We start from the raw sequence: 17,928 nt of genomic DNA, 5'->3' as shown, positions 1-17,928 counted from the left end.
GGCAGCTAATAACTATGATGAATAAGGGACCAGTAGGAAGTTCCCACAGTGCTGTTAAATCATGATTCAACACCTGAATGTTTGAGATTAACATTACATTTGGATTTAAGAAAAATGACAAGTCTATTCAGCCACTTTAGGTCAGATTTTGAAGTTCTTCATAGTAATCATGAGGGTAAGAAAGCTACTGCCTCTCACACCAACAACTGATTCTAGAAGATGCTACTTAGGGGAAACAAAAAAAAGTCCAACCACACACATGAACTACTATAGCAAAAAAGCAGCAATTAAACCACAGCATCTGGCAGCTGGAAGTGTGTGACAAAGGATTACAGCAGGAGGAACAAGCATCTCTTAGTCTAGGCAGACACTTGAAAGGGATCCTATGGGAGCAGACCTACTATTCAGAAGAGAAAAGGTTCCCCCTAGAGACATATCAGGGAAGCTAAAAACCCCAACTGTTAGCCTATTGCTCAACTCAGGTCAAATCTTCTGATTCCTGGAACTGAAGAGAGCTATTATGAAAAAAAAAAAAAAAAAATCTGAAGATTTCCACTATGCCAGCACCTGGTGCTATCTTCCAAGCATCTCACCTCTCCTTGCAGCATGTTTCAACTGTCCAAACATACAACCATGAATAGATTTGCAGCAGTAGGTGTCTCTCTACTACTACCATTTCTGTATGCCAGGGCAAAGGAATAAGTTGCATTAAAAGATTCAGGTATTTAGAGCAACGTGTACTTATCATTGTTACCACTGTGCACCTGCTTTCTCTGCTTACAGATTACAGACTAAAGTGAAACCAAAGACTTTAAAGAATCGGTCATAACTGTTTTCCTTCCAGTTCTTTTGCCAGTGTCCAATGACAAATAAATCTCCATCAGTCAAAGGCCAGAAGCCACGGCCTTCTGCTACTGCAGGGCAAAAGGACCATATGCTGAAATTCCAAAGGCTCAGTCATTTTCATTTTAGCTTGGTCACTCTCTTGATCCAGGGTACGAATTTGCTGACCTTTGTGTACACACCGGGTGAATCCTTCCGACCACAGCCATACCCCCAGGAAGTGATGCCCAAAATGATCCAGCGTCCATTTGATCTCTGACACATGAGTGGCCCTCCACTGTCACCCTGACAGCTGTCCACCCGTTTATCTTCAGAGAGGTTCCCAGCACAAATCATGCGGTTGGTGAACTTCCGCCCGTAACGGGCCTCACAGTCTTCCCGTGGGAGAAGGGGCACCACCCCCTGCAGCAGGGTTCTGGAATAGGATTTCCCTGGAATAAAACAGACCAGCCAGACTGATTCACATACAGGCAACAGTAGCAACCTGGTGCAACAGTGCTCCCTACAAAACCAGACAATTATACATTTCGTGTCATGTCTGCAGCACAGAAATAGGCTGAGCTCAGCATCTCTGAAACCACAAGAACTTCAGAAAACAGTGATGCCAAGCCAGACCACAAAAAAAGAGCTGTAAGATCAAAGATATGGGGAAGAGGATTGTAGAAAAAGGTTAGATCAAAGGATGAGTCTTACTCCTGATTCTGTCAACAAGTAACTTAAACCTTGTTCAATTCATCTCACCTCTCCAAATCTCAATTTCCTCCTCAGTAAAGAAAGGACAGTGTTTTCTCAAGAAAATAAACGCAGTACTTTCTGTTAAGTGCTCAGTCCTCAGAGAAGTTCCAGAAGATGTTTCAGAGGCATTCAAATACTATTCAAAGGGAATTCCCTTCATCTTTGGCCAGACTTGAGTCTATTTGATCACATCTCTTTACTAGCCCAGGGTTTCTCAGAACATAAGGCTAATGTGCTATATTAGAGTATGACCTTTCTGTGCCCAAGGTTTATGTAAGTTCACAAGGTAGTAGGTAACTGCTCCTCATTGAAAAAGCTGGGTTTGGTGCGTGGGAAGGATTCTAGCCATTAAGCTCTAGTACAGCTTAAGATGGTTACATGGCTAAGTTGCTCCTTGATCCACCCCAAATATCCTGAAGTGACACGTGCAACTAGAACAACTGGACTCCAAAGACAAATACGTACTTGCAGTTAAAAAGCTGTGGTAATAGCTAGGGAAACAGCTGACAATGACAGGCAAGTTCAAAACCAACAGATGAGCTTCTGGGGCTTTTGGCAGGAAGCCTTTCTGAACATATGGCTTTTTTCCAGTCATAGCAGCCCCAGAAAGGCTTCCATGCACCCTTTTACCTAGCAAGCTTCACAGCAATATGCTCAAAGAGGATAGGTCCAGGCTGTCTTGAACCCAGGGCAGAAACCAGACTCAGAGTCCATCTGTCCTTGCAGAAATACACAGGGAGATTAAGCAAGGTAGTCCAAGAGAGATTTCTCACTGAGGGCTCCTTCTACCTCTAAGCCCTCACTTCACTATGACAGTACCATGAAAAAGGCAGGTCATGGAAACATGGGGGCCTCCCACGGGCTTGGGAGCAGCTCTGCACAGGCTGGTCCCTTAGGGGTCTACTGTGGGCAAACATGTGTAGAAATGGGAAGAAAGAGGACTGTGGCCAGATGGCAGCATTGGTCTCTCCCACAGCTTCAGAGGGATGCTATGGAAACCAAAGCTTTCACCAATATTGAGCAGACTCAATAAGCCTCAAAATCAGATGAAAATGCAATAGCACAAAACCCCACTCATCTTCCTATTCCTTAGCACCGTGCGCTGGCACAGACAATGGGAGCAGTGAGAACATAGCCTTGAATTGACATAAATTAATGGCTTCTGAAGGCAGACTTCCTCACCTCTCTTGTTTCAAAGCCCCACCACTCACCTGTGTCTCCCCAGCCAGAGATGATGCAGGCTTGCCTGTTGATGTCAGACCTCTCTCTCCTGTCAGGCAGGCAGATGGGCAGAACATGGTGATTGAAGGAGAGACAGTGCCCTTCTCTGCCCCGCATCCGGACCAGAGCTATGTCATTATCATTGCTGCCAGCCCAATAGTTCCTGTGGAGGACAATCCGCTCCACAGGCAGCTCCCTCTCAAACTCATCCTTCACACCTGTGTGGTAATCGCCCACCCGCAGGAGGTAGCGCCGCACATCAACACCAAACCTGGAGAGAAACAGACTCAAGATTTCAATATTCCTACTAAAAGGAAAGCAGACTCACACAAGTCTCAGTTGCTATGAGACTGAACCACCTCCTCACACCACACTGGTAAAACAGTTCCAGCTGCAGGACTGTGGGACCTCTTTAGCAGATATGATCATGCCAGCTGTTGCAGATTTGGTGTCCCAAATCACTATTTACCAGGCACAGGAATTTTTTTCCTATAAAAATTATTATTATAGTTGCAACAGGCTTGTGAACTGACCTGTTCACAGTTCCTTAAAGCACTTAAAATGTCAAAATGCTGGTTCCCTTCATACTGTAAAGCCTTAAGAGTTAAGAGGCCAGGTCTAAGCAGTGAAGGAAAAAGCAAATCTATATTGAGTTATCCCCATAAGCACTCCAAGACATCATAACCTGGAGGTCTTAGTTTAGAAACTTTGCTCATGTAGTTCCACTGGGCTAGGAGGATAAACTTGTATGAGGTTATCTTGTCCATCATTAAATATCCCTTGGGGCTCCCCAGTCCCAAACACACCTTTTGAAGCAGTGGGCTGCAGTCACCACCCAGCAGCTGCTGATCAGTGTTGCTCCACACAGCAGACGAGTATCTCGACGAAAACCCTTCAGCCGCAGTGAGGCCTGCCATGGCCAGCTGCCTCTGAAGAACAAACAGGAATAAGTGGTCTCACACACGTGGGACCCATTTTCCTCTTTTCCCATCCACTCTGTCTCATCTGAGCTCAGCTGGCTTGCATTCTTCCCTAGATACTGGTTTAAACCAAGTTCAAAAATCACCAGTGAAAATGCATTAATGTAGTCAGCATCTGCCAGACTATTTCCAGAGCCTGAAGGAAAGCTGGAACCAGTCTGACTCAGCAATTACAGAGTAGTACCTCAGAGACTTGTTTCCACCTATGATCCTTTTCTTGCGATGGTGAAGCAGGCGCATCCCACACACACCAGACTCTGGACCTGCATGGCAAAGTTAGAGCAGTTGGGTAGAGACCTTCACCTTGCTATCACAGAGCCAAATACCATTCAGCTTCTCTGAGGGCATTAATCCCCAAGGTAATCAACTGTGTTGTATTGTGCATATGGAATTCATAGAACATTTGATCCCATAGGTTTCCTTAATTTCACTGGAGGTGCTTACCTGAACTCTCTATAGTCTCATGCCAAGAGTGGGACCTATACTTATACTTCCTCAGTACTCTAAACCCCAAAGGTTGCTTATGGGTGCTGTTCTAAGGAAGAGTATGGTGACTTGGCTGTGGGGAAATTCTGCAGGCTCAAAGGCCTGACATAGGTGGAGCTCCTCAAACTAATTTGGAACACTCTGTGCTGCTAAGATACACTGAAAACAAGAAAAACGTAGGAGGTGCAGGACAGGGCATGCTTATTTTGTAGGTGAAGTTTCAGCCAAAGACAAGAATGACAGGGAAAAACCACAAAAGCATACAGAGATCCTACAACCAGAGCTCCAGATTCCTGCATAGAAGAAATGGGAATGTCACCTGTTCTCCTGATATCTTGGACCTTTTCTTCCACATAGTCACAGATCACCCCAGCATCCTCACTGTGCCAGCAGCTGTGAATCCTGGTGTCAGGCATGGCACATTGCCCCAGGGTATGCTCCATGCCATTGCATTCTACGTTGTCCAGATGGATGGGCCCATGGCCTTCACCAAAATAAGCCATTGCCCTGGCTTTTGCTGTACCACTGCAATTAGAGAGAGGGTGGCTAATCTGCAGTGAGCAGGAGCCAAGTGAACATGAGGCACCAGTGCATTTTAAGTGGAATAATATTTATGTGTCACTCCACACACAGTAGTGAAGTGAGAAGAGCAACCTACTCCCTCAGGCATATCTGAGCGTGCCAAAACTAAAATTAAGCCCCCAGAAACAAGTCCAGAAGTGCTCCCAAGAGCTGTTTCTATCTGTAAGATGCCTGTACCACAGCTCTTACCTGAATCCCAGTTGCCTGCAAACCACAGTGGCATCTCTGTCTGTCCAGTCATCATCACAGACACTGCCCCACTGCCCATTCAGCAGTACCTCAACCCGGCCCTCCTTGGTGCTTTCTCCATCCACCAGCCGCACAGGAGGCCCTGAAGGAGAAAACACATGGGCTGCTGCAAGCAAAATAACCAGAGGGGTCAGGTGTCCAAAACTTGGGTTCTACAGAAAAAGATGAATCCCAGACATCAGTAAGCTTAAAACAAAAAGAAAAAAAAAAAGTAAAAAAAAAAAGATAATAAAAGAAAGAAGTGCGTCTATATGAAGACATTTTACCTCTGGCTGAATCAGTAGACTGTATACATACTAATTTATTTAATACATACTAGAAATCATCAGTGGATCATACTCTGAAAGCTGAGTAAAGAGGAGAACAAGAACAGAAAGAAAGTTATTAACTCCTAAGGCAAAAGTTAGACAAGCTTAAACATGCCTGGGAAAAAAATCAATTGAATTGTAAAACTATTACATTATTCTAAGCAAGAGAAGAGTTCTACATCCAGGAAAAACAAAAATGTTGGATGCCAACTATTTCAATAACAAATGTCTGACAAACTGGAACGTCACCTGTAGTAAGGAAAGGGGATAGTATCAGGCATTATATAAATGAGGAAATTATGCTAACTTGAAATACTTTCACAATTTTAATTAGAAGTGTGCCATCCATCCACACAAGGGAGTGCAAACAGCAACCCCTTGCATCTGAAATCCTCCTGTCTTGGCAACGTGTGGCACTAATGTAACCACACCTAAGTTTCCTCAAAGGTCCAGTTAAAGGGTTCCCTTGAGCAATGGCCCATTAAGGCAGTCACTGTCCCTCAGGCCCTGAGGTTTGTTTCAGAGACTGCCAATACAACTTTCTCCAGTTTCCATTTATCTCTGGTCTGATAGTAGGTCTGGTGGAGCCACAGATTTGTGGCTCTGCCCCAGTTCAGCCAGGGCTCATTCCTCCTTGAAAAGCAGACCCCTTGTTGAAACAGCACAGGGAAAACTCCCACATCTGCCAGAGCTTCCAACTGAACAGATTAAGAAGGTGAAACTTTCCCACTGTTCAGAGCAAGAGCAAGGTGAGTTACCCAGGCTGCCATCCATGACCGTGTTGCTTTCTGGGGAACAGCGGACTCCCAGATCCTCAACATGGGAGCAGTCATGCTGCCCCCAGTTGCTGTGGGGACAGTCCAGGAGAGACAGCTCTGTCCCCATACATGCCACATCATCCAGTAAGATGAAGCCTTGGCCAGCAGCATAGTCTCCTTCAGAGGCCAGGGCAGCAGGACCACTAGAGGAAGGAAACAGAAAATAACATTGAAACTCTAAATGCCACAGAAGGACCCAAGCTGAGATCCAAAGAGAAACTCCCCTGCTTAACTATAGTACTGGTGGCCTCCTGGCCTAAACCACTCAGTGGACACACAGGATGGCAACCAAGCACCATCACATCTCTCCAGCTCCAGTTTTCAGGGAGGCCTCCTCAGACCAGTCCATTTTCTAGTGTTTGGTCAAAGGCATGTTCAAAGGCACAGAGGGCCAGCAGAGGCTGCTTTGCAGTTATGGCAGGTATATCAATTTGGGGAGAGGCTGGTAGAGGAGGCATCAAAAATGTTGACATTTAAGACATTCTTTTTATAGGAAACAGCTGCCTGGAACTGAACTGCAGAAAGCTGCAAACTTAGGCAGTGGAAGAGATGACAAACGTAGTATGTAGCTGAACTCAAAGGGAAGAATTTAGTTTAGTCTTTCTTTCATCTGTAAAATTGAAATTTTAGAAGGCTACCCTAATCATGTTAAAAAAATCCACATAACCCCATTTTACTAGCTCAAAGGCAAGAGTATCCTGATTTTAAATCTTTCCCAGCTCCTACCTGAAGGGATGACAGCTCAGCAATGGGCTGAAAATCCCTATTACTACTCTTTTTTGCCCTGATGATCTTTGTTCAGCTACTGAAGGTGATACATTTGGAGCAGATAGGTGATATGCTTTTACTGAAAGAGTAGAAATAACACCTGCAAATTTAAGGAATGTTAAAGAAAATTCTCTGACTTTGCTGAGGGGTTCATAAGGACAGTATTAAGCCTGTTGTCTGCTTCCAAAATAGGCTGAGGCAAGAGATAACAGATTTCTTTTTGTCCCTTGGAAAATTAGGAAGCACAGACACTACACACTCTCAGTCCTACCTGAAGCCCAACTGCCTGCAGACCACTTGGGCACCGAGGTCTGTCCAGCCATCGTCGCACACTGTGCCCCAGTCTCCATTGTAGTAAACTTCCACCCTGCCTTCGCTGGGGCTGCGGCCGCCAGCCAGCCGGACCGTGCCCTCTGCAAGGGGTGGGAGAAAGAAAGGGCCAGCACTCAGCAGGGGAGAAAAGAAACAGCCTGTGCACCACTGCTAGGTCTCTGTACCACCCACCAGTGAAACAAAAGATACAGATATCTGTGGATATTCAAAATACAAGCATTCATTACTTCTAAATATACCCATCTGTCAGGGGAGGATTCACTTCAGCCTTTCCACACTACCTGAGCAAAACCGTGGGAACACCACCAAGTCTGCCTCTGCTCTACTCTCTGCCTCCACATCCGACAGCCCTTGTGGGAGCCGTATATGGAAGCTGTGCAGGATCCTGAACCAGGGAATTACCTGCTGAGTAAGCCAAGTAATGTGGGGGAGAGACCGACTGCATCTGACTGGTAGAGCTGTACCTGTGAAAGGGTCACAGGACACCCCAGCATCTTCAATGTGGTCACAGTTTTGCTGTCCCCAGTCACTCTTCTTGCACTGATCAAGGGACAGTTCATTCCCTGAGCACTGCACTTCATCCAGCAGGATTGGGCCAGATCCCTGCCCATAGTGAGCCCATGACAAGGCTTTTGGGGTCCCACTGTAAACATAACAGACATATATGCTCAGTAAGGAAGGCCACAGTCTTGTGTCCTCAGATTCTGTCTTGCACAGGGACTCTCCTATTCTGGGTCACTATCCTCCCATAGATCATCTGTATTTTTGACACAGTGGAGTTGCCAACTGTTAATTGAAATATGTTATTGGAAAATTTGTAATGAGCCCTTCCAGCAAATAAGAAAAATGTTACTTCAATACAAACAGTTCAGACTTCTGCAGACAATGACTTAACATCAGTCTCGGTTACAATCTCATAACAGGCAAAATTCCTAAAAATTGAGGGATCTCAAATTTGAACAATCTATTTTAAATAATGCTGTACTGATGTGATTTTCAAGAATGCTCAGTATACAACAACTCCCATGTTAAGCACTGAATGGCACACAGAAGAATGAGGTGGTCTCTCTTGCTTTCCTGTCTGAAGAGGATAAGGGCAGCCAGTGAAACTAGAGGTGTTTAAACTTAACCAAATAAGCACCTGCAGTTCACATAAGGAAATCACCATGACAAGTTGTCATTGAGACTAACAAGATTTGTATTAGGACATATGCAAAAATGATGAACAGTAAACACAAACAATCCTGAGACAGGAATGTACCTTTTTTTTTTTTTTTTTTCACAAACCCATAAAATTGACAAGAATGGGGTACAAAATCCCTTCATAGGAAGATCAGTCCAGAATTGTTTCCCAGGGTTTCTGTATATCTCCTATAGGAAGGGCTGGTAGTATAGTGAAGGGACACGCTCTCATGTTCTTCATTCTGCCTACTTCTGTTACTACTCCATGACACACAGCAAAGAAATTACCTGAGTCCCAGCTGTCTACAGACTACTTCAGCATCCCGGTCGTCCCACTGATCATCACAGATGGTTCCCCACTTGCCATCATGGTAAACTTCCACTCGCCCTTCAAAGCTCTCCTTCCCCCCAACTATACGAAGTGGGGCACCTACACCTGTGCTTCAAGAAAGGGAGAGCACAACAGAACAAGACAGAGACAAAGCACATCCAGAGGTTTAGTGTGTAGAATCATTCTCTAGCCAGAGGAGCTCTCGTGATGCTTTCTTACCACATCCTCCTCTCTAGACCCCCCACAAGTACTTGTGATTGCAGTCCCCAGAGTGGGGTACTGCTGGGCCAGAGATGCCTCTTTAATTGGCTGCTATGGTGACCAGGAGTTTTCTGCCTGCAGACAAAAACCTGGCTTGATAAAAAGGGGATGTGGTCATAAGCATCAGCCATCTTTGGGAGACTGAGATCTTTCCCTGGAGATTTACCTTCTGGAGGAACACAAGTTACCACGGCACTCCCCTGGTTACAAGCTCCTGACAGAGCTTCCTGATAGCCACACTGCAGCAGGGCTTCCTCATCTCCATGGCAGTTTGCTGACTGCAGGTGCAGGGGAACAGGCCATGGTCTGGAATGACTCTTCTTCCCAGCTGTGCCGATCTCACTGGTACAGAGGATGCAACAGAGCAATGAAATGCTACAGCATGGCTTCACTTACAAGTTCCCTCTGTTGTCGTGACTCTCCAGTCCAGTTGTGGCATTTCACATCCCGGTGTGCCCAGTTAATTGGAAGTGCGTAAAGGGGTGACCATTTACAGTCTAATGGGAAAGCACAAGCAAGCACGCAGCACTTCCTAATCCTTTGATGTGCCCACCTACTGCAGAGGAGTTGGTGTATTCAGAAATGTCACTCTTGTTTGAAAGCAATGAGCAAACCCATCAATAGACTCAAACACCAAACTATCTGAATCACCTTCCCTATCTGTGGACCTTATCTCCTTGCTATTTGGAAGCTTGGATGTCCAAATCCCAGATACCCAAAGAGAGTTCATACTCCTAAAATTTCTGTTAGATCACTATAGTAAACTCCAGCTGATGATCATAAAAAGGGAATGTGATCTCACAGCTCACTTTCCACACTCAGGAGCATGAAGCAGAAACTATTGTTTTAAAAAATTCTTCCAAATGCTGATTGGGTTGGGGGTAGCCACAGAAAGAAAATAGTGCAAAAGGACCTTGGTAAGTGGGAAATTAGACCACAAACCAAACTCCTTTCTGCCAGTCAACACACTCTGACAGAGGGACTGTAACCACAGAGGCTGCTCTTTCAAAAGCCACATGAGCAGGTACCTCTCACAACCAGACTGAGGTTCCCACCTGAGACCTAGTTGCCTGCAGACAACACTGGCATCCCAGTCAGTCCAGTGGTCAGCACAGATGGTACCCCAGAGTCCATTGAAGTACAGCTCCACACTACTGTCTTCAGCCAACCGCACAGCACCTTCCAAAAGAGGAAAAAATCAACCTAAAACCAGCTGCTATCTGCTGATAGAAGTTTCAGACCAGCAAGTCTTGGACTTTGCATGTAGCTGAGCTGAACTGCACTTGGCTTCTTTCATCCCTGTTTTATCTGTGCTAGCACTAAAGTGATGTGTGTGAAAGAGTGTGGGATGTGGCACCTTCCCCATCCCAGCAATGGCTGCTTGGGAGGATGGTTGGTGTTATGGTCTGTTCAAATTCATGGTAATACCAGCAGGAAATTTGGCTTCTGCAAAAGCTCCTGGATTCTCCTTCTGTGGAATGGAAATGATTTTACATGCTATCTTGAAAGGGTGTGTGAAAATCTATCTAATTACTTCCGACACTCCACTGATCTATTTCCATCAACCACTTCACCTGCATGACTCTGTTGCTATAGTGAGATGTTCAGTAACAGCAGATGAATCCTCTAATTTCTCTAAGAAAAGGAAGTGCCAGTGTAAATACCCTTTCAATTCCCACCCCACCAAAAATTTTACCACTGTTTAGAAAGCACATCTCCTCACTCAGTTATGTACTTGTAGAAGGACACACCTGTCTGCAGTACCTCAGTGCAGGCATACAGCACCACTACACCTATATTCTTCCCTTTAATGGAGCCATCTTTGAAAGCACATCCACTGGCAAGGGAAAAGACTGTCAATTCATTTATTAAACTGGTGTTTCAACTGTTCTGCAAAATGCAGGGAAAGCAAAGAAGGTCAGAAAACAGGACATTTTCAAGAATGCTGCACAGCAGCCAATGCATTGGGAAAACCCAGCTCCTTGCTTGCCTCAAAGTAAACAGTTGTCCTTCTGCCAGCACTGAGGAAGTTTAACACAGGCCTATGACCTGCCTTGCCACGGAAGATTTTATATTGAAGAAGTTTATATTTGAACTGCTGCACTTACATGAGGAATGCTCTGATATGGATTCTAAAGGAGCAGAAGTGGGTTGTTTTCTACATAACTGAAACTGTTTTCAAAGTGGCATAAGTTAGCAGTACAAAAAAAAAAGAAATCTCCTTGTATGAGAATAAAACATCTATACAAGGCATTACCGCTACAGCAGCTTAAATCCACCCCCTACTATATACAGACGTTCTTCTCCCACACAGGCTAGCCTCTAGTATTAATTATTTCAACAATTCGGATCAGCCTTTGTACTGTGCTTTTTTCACAGGGTGTTCCACCTGCCACTTGCAAGTCTGTGCAGCACACATGTCTGGCTTGAGCTCTGAGGCAGCACAGCCCTTACCTTGGTTACAGTCACAGTTGGCCCAGCCAATGGCCCCTGACACAAGCCTGTAGAAGCACCAGGGCGTTGTTCCCCCGTCTGGGTTCCTGCAGAAGTTGTGGTCCCCCAGGCCACGGTTTGGGTACTGCTGAACATAATCAGGGAACTCTGCCCAGTTGAGACACTCTGCCCCGGCCTCGGTGACCGCCAGTGAGCCATTGTAGTACCCGAGAGGTCCCACAGCACAGATGCTGGGCGCTGGGCACAGGAAGGGAGGGTTAGCATCACCTGAGGCATCACACGCTGAAGCTCGGACAACATGGGAGACACCAGCTGCTTATGAGAAACACCCCTGTGTCTGCAGTCTCAGCTGCTGCTTGCTTGATTCAAACTCTATCACTCTTCAAGGTGCTGCTCAAAGAATATTCATAATACTCACTGTCTAAACCACAAATTGATCTGAAGCAATGAACTGCCCAGACCGACCTTTGAAGAGTATTAACTTAGGGCCCAAACATGACAATTTGAACTGGTTCCCATTACTGTACATGCAATACATGTACTCACTTTGGAGCAGATCTGTACAAAGCAGGAAGGTGGGAAATGCCACTGTATTTCATAAGCATGTATATTCCCAATACACATGAGCAGATCACCTGGCTTATCTGAACTTGGTTAATATATTGGAAGGGAAAGGGAATTTATTTTGCAGGAAGTGCATGTGCCAACATTTCAGTGCCCATGTGAAATATCCAGTGTAAAAATACCCAATAATTAATTTATTATGATCCTCAACAAAAGAGAAAACTCTCCATTCATGGCACTGAAATAACAAAGTGGGAAAAAACCACCCAGGTTTTGTGGGCTTTATAGAGTCCATAACATGAGAAAAGTAGACTGAGAAAGGGACATTTACAGCTCTATTCACAAAGTAAACTGAAAGAAGCCAACACTTTCAGAAAACCCTTCTGCACCTGGGGCAAAGAGCAAGGGTACAAAGTAGTTTTGCATCATGTAATTCACCTTCTAGCCACTGCTAGGCCCAGAGGGGGTAAGTGACAGCAAGGTTAAATGCAAGGTACAAAAATGAAAAGCAGTTGGAGGTCAGTTCCAAGCATTTGGAAAACAAATCATATGTGTGGCATCAACTGGGACACTCAGAGAGGGTGTCTGAGAATTCACTAGTTATTAGAGCAGAGGAAAGGTAAGCATGCAAAAAAGACCAAGGCAAAGAAAGAGATTAAAGAAAAGAACATATGGGAGGAGCAGGGAGCTGCAAGAGCATTCGACATGAAGGAACAGAAGTAGTCTGGCCATAAAGGAGACAAACAGGCATTGGGACAAGAGAAAAGATTGAAGAAGTGATGAAAAGAAAGGAAGAAGGCCAGGTAGCAGTGGTTCATCATGCCTATGGTCTCAGATCACCACTGGAGGAAAGAGTCTGCCCAATGACTGAATTAATAACTTCTTGTTCTTACCTGCACTCTGCAAATGGTTTTGGTTGGGCTTGGATCCCAGGAAAGCCTGGGAAATGAAACAGAGCAAAAGCAGAGAGATGATTATCCAATGAAATAAATATGGGCATGTCCTAAAAACAGCTCAGCTTTAGGCAAACACACCCTAGTAACCAGCCTCTTCCCTGGTCTCCCCATTGCTCCTCTTCAAATACAATCATAGCTCTGTCCACTAACAACAAAATGAATAATTACTAGCCTGCAGAGATTTACCCTTGATCTAAGCACTACATTACTGGGCTCTGCTTGGTTTTTTTTCCAAAAGAGTTGGAATTCTGAGTGATATACCTAAGGAATGGAAATCTAGAAGAAAATAATTATTATCAGTAAGAAAAATAATAACTACTCGTTCTCTGTTTATAGGGCAAGTCATCTACAGCTATAGTAGCAGATATTTATCTACTTGAGTGACAGGATGATGCCTCCAGAATACCAGTTAAAATGGTAATAAACATCCATGTATAAAGTGGGAAACATCCAAGGAAGAAAATCCAAGGCCTTTTGAAGATTTTGTTTTTAATACTTGAAAATATTATATGGCCTATGGTGTTATTATCTAAATGGGGTTTATAGCTAAGACCAAAAAATATGAAGCAAAGTCCTCAAAATTCTAGCATCCTGTCTGGCCCCAGAATTGCATTTCCTCTTATAGGCAGGGTTTTTTTTTGTGGTTGTAATGTGACTATAGGCTGAGAGATAGAGATCTCCACTCAACATCACTACGTGGTGTGCAAGCAAGTGCAAGACCTTCACAGACTCAGAGTGAAAAGAAGAAACTCTACATGCTTCTGCTAGCTCCTTGTAGTTTAATTAGTTTCTAAACATTGTAAATGAACATTTCTAATATTTTTATATGAAGAAAGAGTTATAATTCACAGAGCAGAGATGTGCAGCTAAAGGATACTAGCTATTGGTAATGGTTGTGGTTTTCTTCAAAATGCAGTAATTTTGCCTCTCTCAGCTTCACCTCTTCCTGGAAAACAGGAAAAGTTAAATTTGGAATTAAACCAAATCCACTTCTGGAATAAGTAGAGGCAATTCCCACAGGAACCTGACAAGAACAACACCTATTCATGTCAGATAAAATTTTCAAATCAAGTTTATGAATATGGTCCAGAAGGTGCTGACAACCACGGCCAAGCTCCAGCATCACCTCCCAGAAGTCAGAATGGGATGCTGTATATGGAAGATGAATTCCTTTCCTGGTTCAGTAGTAACAGATCAGATCTCAGGTTTTCATGCACAAAGGGATGCACAGATAAACCCTTTTCAGGCAAAAAAATAATCTAAGTGCATGTATCAGGCACATGCAAGCCCACATAAGGGTTTCTGGACCAACAACACTGAAGGATCTCAAAACTCTTTGCAGAGAGTAGAAAGTGAGCTAACCTGTATTTTTGTGACTGCACCACAATCCAGGTCCCTCAATCCCTAGCTTTTAGTGCACGCCTGCAGGCATATGGAAGCCTGCTAGTGATATAAGGATGGGTCAGACTAGTAACAGGATATATATATGAGAGACTGAACTCTTCTTGGACCATAAACAAAAGTACTGCAGTCCAAGTAATAAGCTTCCCTTCTAATGAAACATTAGTTGCTGCCAGTTTCTGTAGCAGCTTCCAAAATACCCCAACACTGACCATCGCCACCAATTAAATTCAGTGCAAACAGCCTATGCTGCAGGCATTGTCCTGGGTCTGTGCAGCTATAAATCATCTGTCCACAAGCAAGAGAGACAATCAGCAAAGAACAGAAATAAAGGATCTTTCCTGCCAGGGTCACTGCAGTGCCTGAGAAACACTGGAAACTCAAGCCAAAGCATCTGCAAGCCCTTGTGTATCCTGCTTTCCTGGTTTATTTCTTTTTCTGAATTTATATGCACAATGAAACAAATTTCTCCCCAAGCCCCCAGTCCTTCCCAGAGACAACAACTGCCTAAATGCTCTAAAAAACATATTCAAGTAATAACAAGATCCACTTACAGTGAGAATATTAAAAGAGCCATGTGACTTCTTGCAAGCAGATAGAAAAACAACCTTTTCTTACCTCCACACATCTGAGACAGAATAGCAGACTTGAGAGCTCTACCAGGAGCCCGAGTATTTTGGAGATTTCCATCCCTCATGTACAAAGTGAGCAGAAGGTTCTTCAAGTATCACATCCTCGTTCAGCTGCCAGGGTCTGCTTTCCCACGCTAGCCGCTCCGCACCGGAGGGAGCAGGGTGCCTTTTCCATTTCTACGCAGGGAAAGGGATGTGAGGAAAGGGATCAAAGTTCCTCGCAGCATCTTAGAATTTCACTTTGCCGTTCCTCTCCCCATCTCTTCTCATTGATTCTTCTCTTCAGAAAGGGAAAGAAGAGAGGAGAGAAATAAGGGAACAGAATACGTCCCCGAATTTCTCTAGCAGACTCGAAGACGGGCGGAGGCGAGCACAAGCGGTGGGGCACAGCCCTGAGCCCTCTCAGTCCGCTGTCCCCTCCTCTCCACAGGCTCCCCCGTGCTCCAGGTACGCGCTGCTCCCAGTGCCAGCCTCCGCCTCCCCGCCCCTTCTGCCCAGCGGCGGGGCCAGCCGCCCGCTCCTCTCCTCTCCTGCAATGCTCCTTCCCCAGCTGCCTTTTCCTCCTCTTCCCAAGGCACAGAGGCTGCAGCACGGCAAGGAGCTGGGGCTGCGTCCTATTGCAAAGCCCCCAGCAACAACTGGGAAAGGCAACAGCGTGTGCGCGCACATTTGCCAGAGATTAGACTTCTTGGAAGGAATCTGGACTTTATCCCCCCCCACAGCTGCCTCCTCGATTAGCAGCTTGCAGCTTCCCGAGGTCAGGTCTCCTCAGATTTGAACCCAGGTAAATGGGACCCAGAAAACTTTGTTAAGCAGCTTCCAGATCTCCCCTGGAAAACCCACAGGTGGCACAGCCCTCTCCAGGGTGCTCCCAATTTTCAGCCCTGTATCTTGCCATCATGGGTATTGCCACCAGAGAACTTTGCCATTGAGCGTCTCCTTGACCTTGGGCTATATTTTCCCTCAATTGGCTAGGATGCTTTCCAGAGGGTTAATCATTATTGTATTACCATGAACAATCACATCCCATGGGGTTTTTTAGTGTTTTCAACTTGCTGGTCCTTCATATGAATTAGGGTTCAAGGCTACAGGCTTTAAACACTATTAAATCTAAGAAGGCACTTGGTTAATTTGAAGCTGTTCAGTCTTAGAAATATATATATATTTTTTTTAACAGGTTCCTTGTGTTGCTTCTCAGCTCAGTCTAATGGACATTTCCTATACTTATATTCTGATTTTGGAGCAATGAACTCCTGGTGTTCTACAGCATGAAACATGAAGGTCACCTTTAGAAATGAGCTCACTTCTGGCCAAGTCTGCTGAGTAGCACTTCCAAAGACACCTTCAGCATAAAAACAAGGAACAGGCTGCTAAAAATCTACTGACTTGACAAAAAGCCTTTTTTTTTCTTCTTTCATTTTTGCCCATTACTCACTTCATGTGACAGTTTTGTGTTGCCTCATCCTCAGTCACTCATCAAAGGGAAGGAAATTTCCCTACATGCTGGATCTTTTACAGGAGTCACTAAGTGGTAAAAACAAGCTGTTTCAGGAGTGGATTTGGCCAAGAATTACACTCAGTTAATTAGGAGCAAATCTCCTATATCCTCATAGTCAGGGAGGCAGATGATCAGGGCAGCAGGGGATGGAAATAGCTTAGATGCTATAACATATGTAAGTCTCAGGCAGCAGTAGCACAAAGAAGCAGCACAAAATAAAAATATGGGACTGTGTTAGAATTTAGAACCACTGAACACACAAGGAAAGGACATACTGGAAACAGGAACAGAAATTCTATTAGCATTCAGAGAAACTAGCTCCTTACTAGAGGTTGTTGATGCTCATTCAGAACTCCATCCCATGAGACACTCCCTGTTCAGGCCTCTGACACACAGGGTTTAACACCTCTAGCAGAAGCCTGCACTGGATTTCTCTTGTGGTAACTTCTAAGTTGTTTGCCTGTCAAGGCAAAGTTTTCCTAAATAAAGTGATTTAATATATAAAGTAACTTTAAAGGAAACACAAACCAGTGCACCAAAAACAACAGAAGTCCAAGCCTGTATTCACTTTCTGGAAGAATGATGAACTGGGAAGATACAGTGGGTTTTGCAGTTGTCTCCTCTCTGGCAGGTAGTGTTTTGGAACTATTTCCTTCTTACCAAGACTCCCCTAGTTTTTTTGCACACACATGACATTCCTTGAGAGAAGTGGATCTCAGATTCTCAAAAGCTTCAAAGCTTCTCATGACTACTCTCCAAGGTGGAGAGGAAGACCTAAAAGGGAATTATACCAATATAAATACAGCACTTTAGATCAGTAATGTTACAAATAAGGTAAAACATCCTGAACTGTCTTGTATGGGCAAATTTGAAGTAGTTGTAAATATCTAAATCTTCTATTTAACAGTAGTCACCTTCTCACCCTGATATAAGCATAGTTCTATTACAGGAAGTCTATGATTCCCTACAGAGTCTGTCTTGATTTTGCCAGATTTTTCTGTATTGACCCTTCTGAACAAGAAATGCCATCTTCTAAAATGCCCCTGGCTCTCTGGAATTCAACCTATTTCTCCTGAACTGGCAGGACAACTATTCATCAGGACCAGCCAAAATATTAATGCTACCTCCACAGTGAAAGCCTAAAAGGAGTAGTTAACAGCAATCATACCCAGAACTGGTATAATAGTCAAGCTATAAGGTACAGGAATAAGATCAAGGAATTCCAGCAGATTTGCTTAAATCCTGTAAATCCGACTTAGGAGGGTAGAACAGCTAGTCAGCTTTTGTTTAATTCTTTCCTCACCATGCAGTCACATACAGGTCTCT

General features: G+C 44.5%; 1 protein-coding gene across 1 annotated transcript; it reads right to left on the bottom strand.

The window, feature by feature from the left end:
- Positions 1-722: 722 nt before the first annotated feature.
- On the bottom strand, positions 723-17,459 carry LOC128811082 (neurotrypsin-like). The gene is made up of 16 exons (XM_053984383.1): positions 16,929-17,459; positions 15,091-15,384; positions 13,009-13,054; positions 11,552-11,788; positions 10,153-10,276; positions 9,264-9,439; positions 8,794-8,941; positions 7,788-7,966; positions 7,262-7,403; positions 6,163-6,365; positions 5,037-5,178; positions 4,585-4,790; positions 3,964-4,042; positions 3,606-3,728; positions 2,790-3,070; positions 723-1,274 (listed from the first exon to the last, which is right to left on the bottom strand). The coding sequence occupies exons 2-16, from the start codon at positions 15,160-15,162 to the stop codon at positions 964-966; spliced, it is 2,469 nt and encodes an 822-aa protein (XP_053840358.1). The 5' UTR covers positions 15,163-15,384; positions 16,929-17,459; the 3' UTR covers positions 723-963.
- Positions 17,460-17,928: the final 469 nt, after the last annotated feature.

The sequence above is a fragment of the Vidua macroura genome, chromosome 8 (assembly GCF_024509145.1).
Source record: "Vidua macroura isolate BioBank_ID:100142 chromosome 8, ASM2450914v1, whole genome shotgun sequence".
NCBI lineage: Eukaryota > Metazoa > Chordata > Aves > Passeriformes > Viduidae > Vidua > Vidua macroura.
This window is presented reverse-complemented; position numbering and strand designations above follow the sequence as displayed.

Coding starts and splice junctions, on each gene's coding strand:
- LOC128811082 (XM_053984383.1), bottom strand. CDS start 15,162: ATGGAAATCTCCAAAATACTCGGGCTCCTGGTAGAGCTCTCAAGTCTG. Junction 7,967..8,793: donor TGTAGACAGCTGGGACTCAG/GTAATTTCTTTG, acceptor TTATGTTTACAG/TGGGACCCCAAAAGCCTTGT. Junction 5,179..6,162: donor GGTCATGGATGGCAGCCTGG/GTAACTCACCTT, acceptor TTTCTCCTTCAG/GGCCTCCTGTGCGGCTGGTG.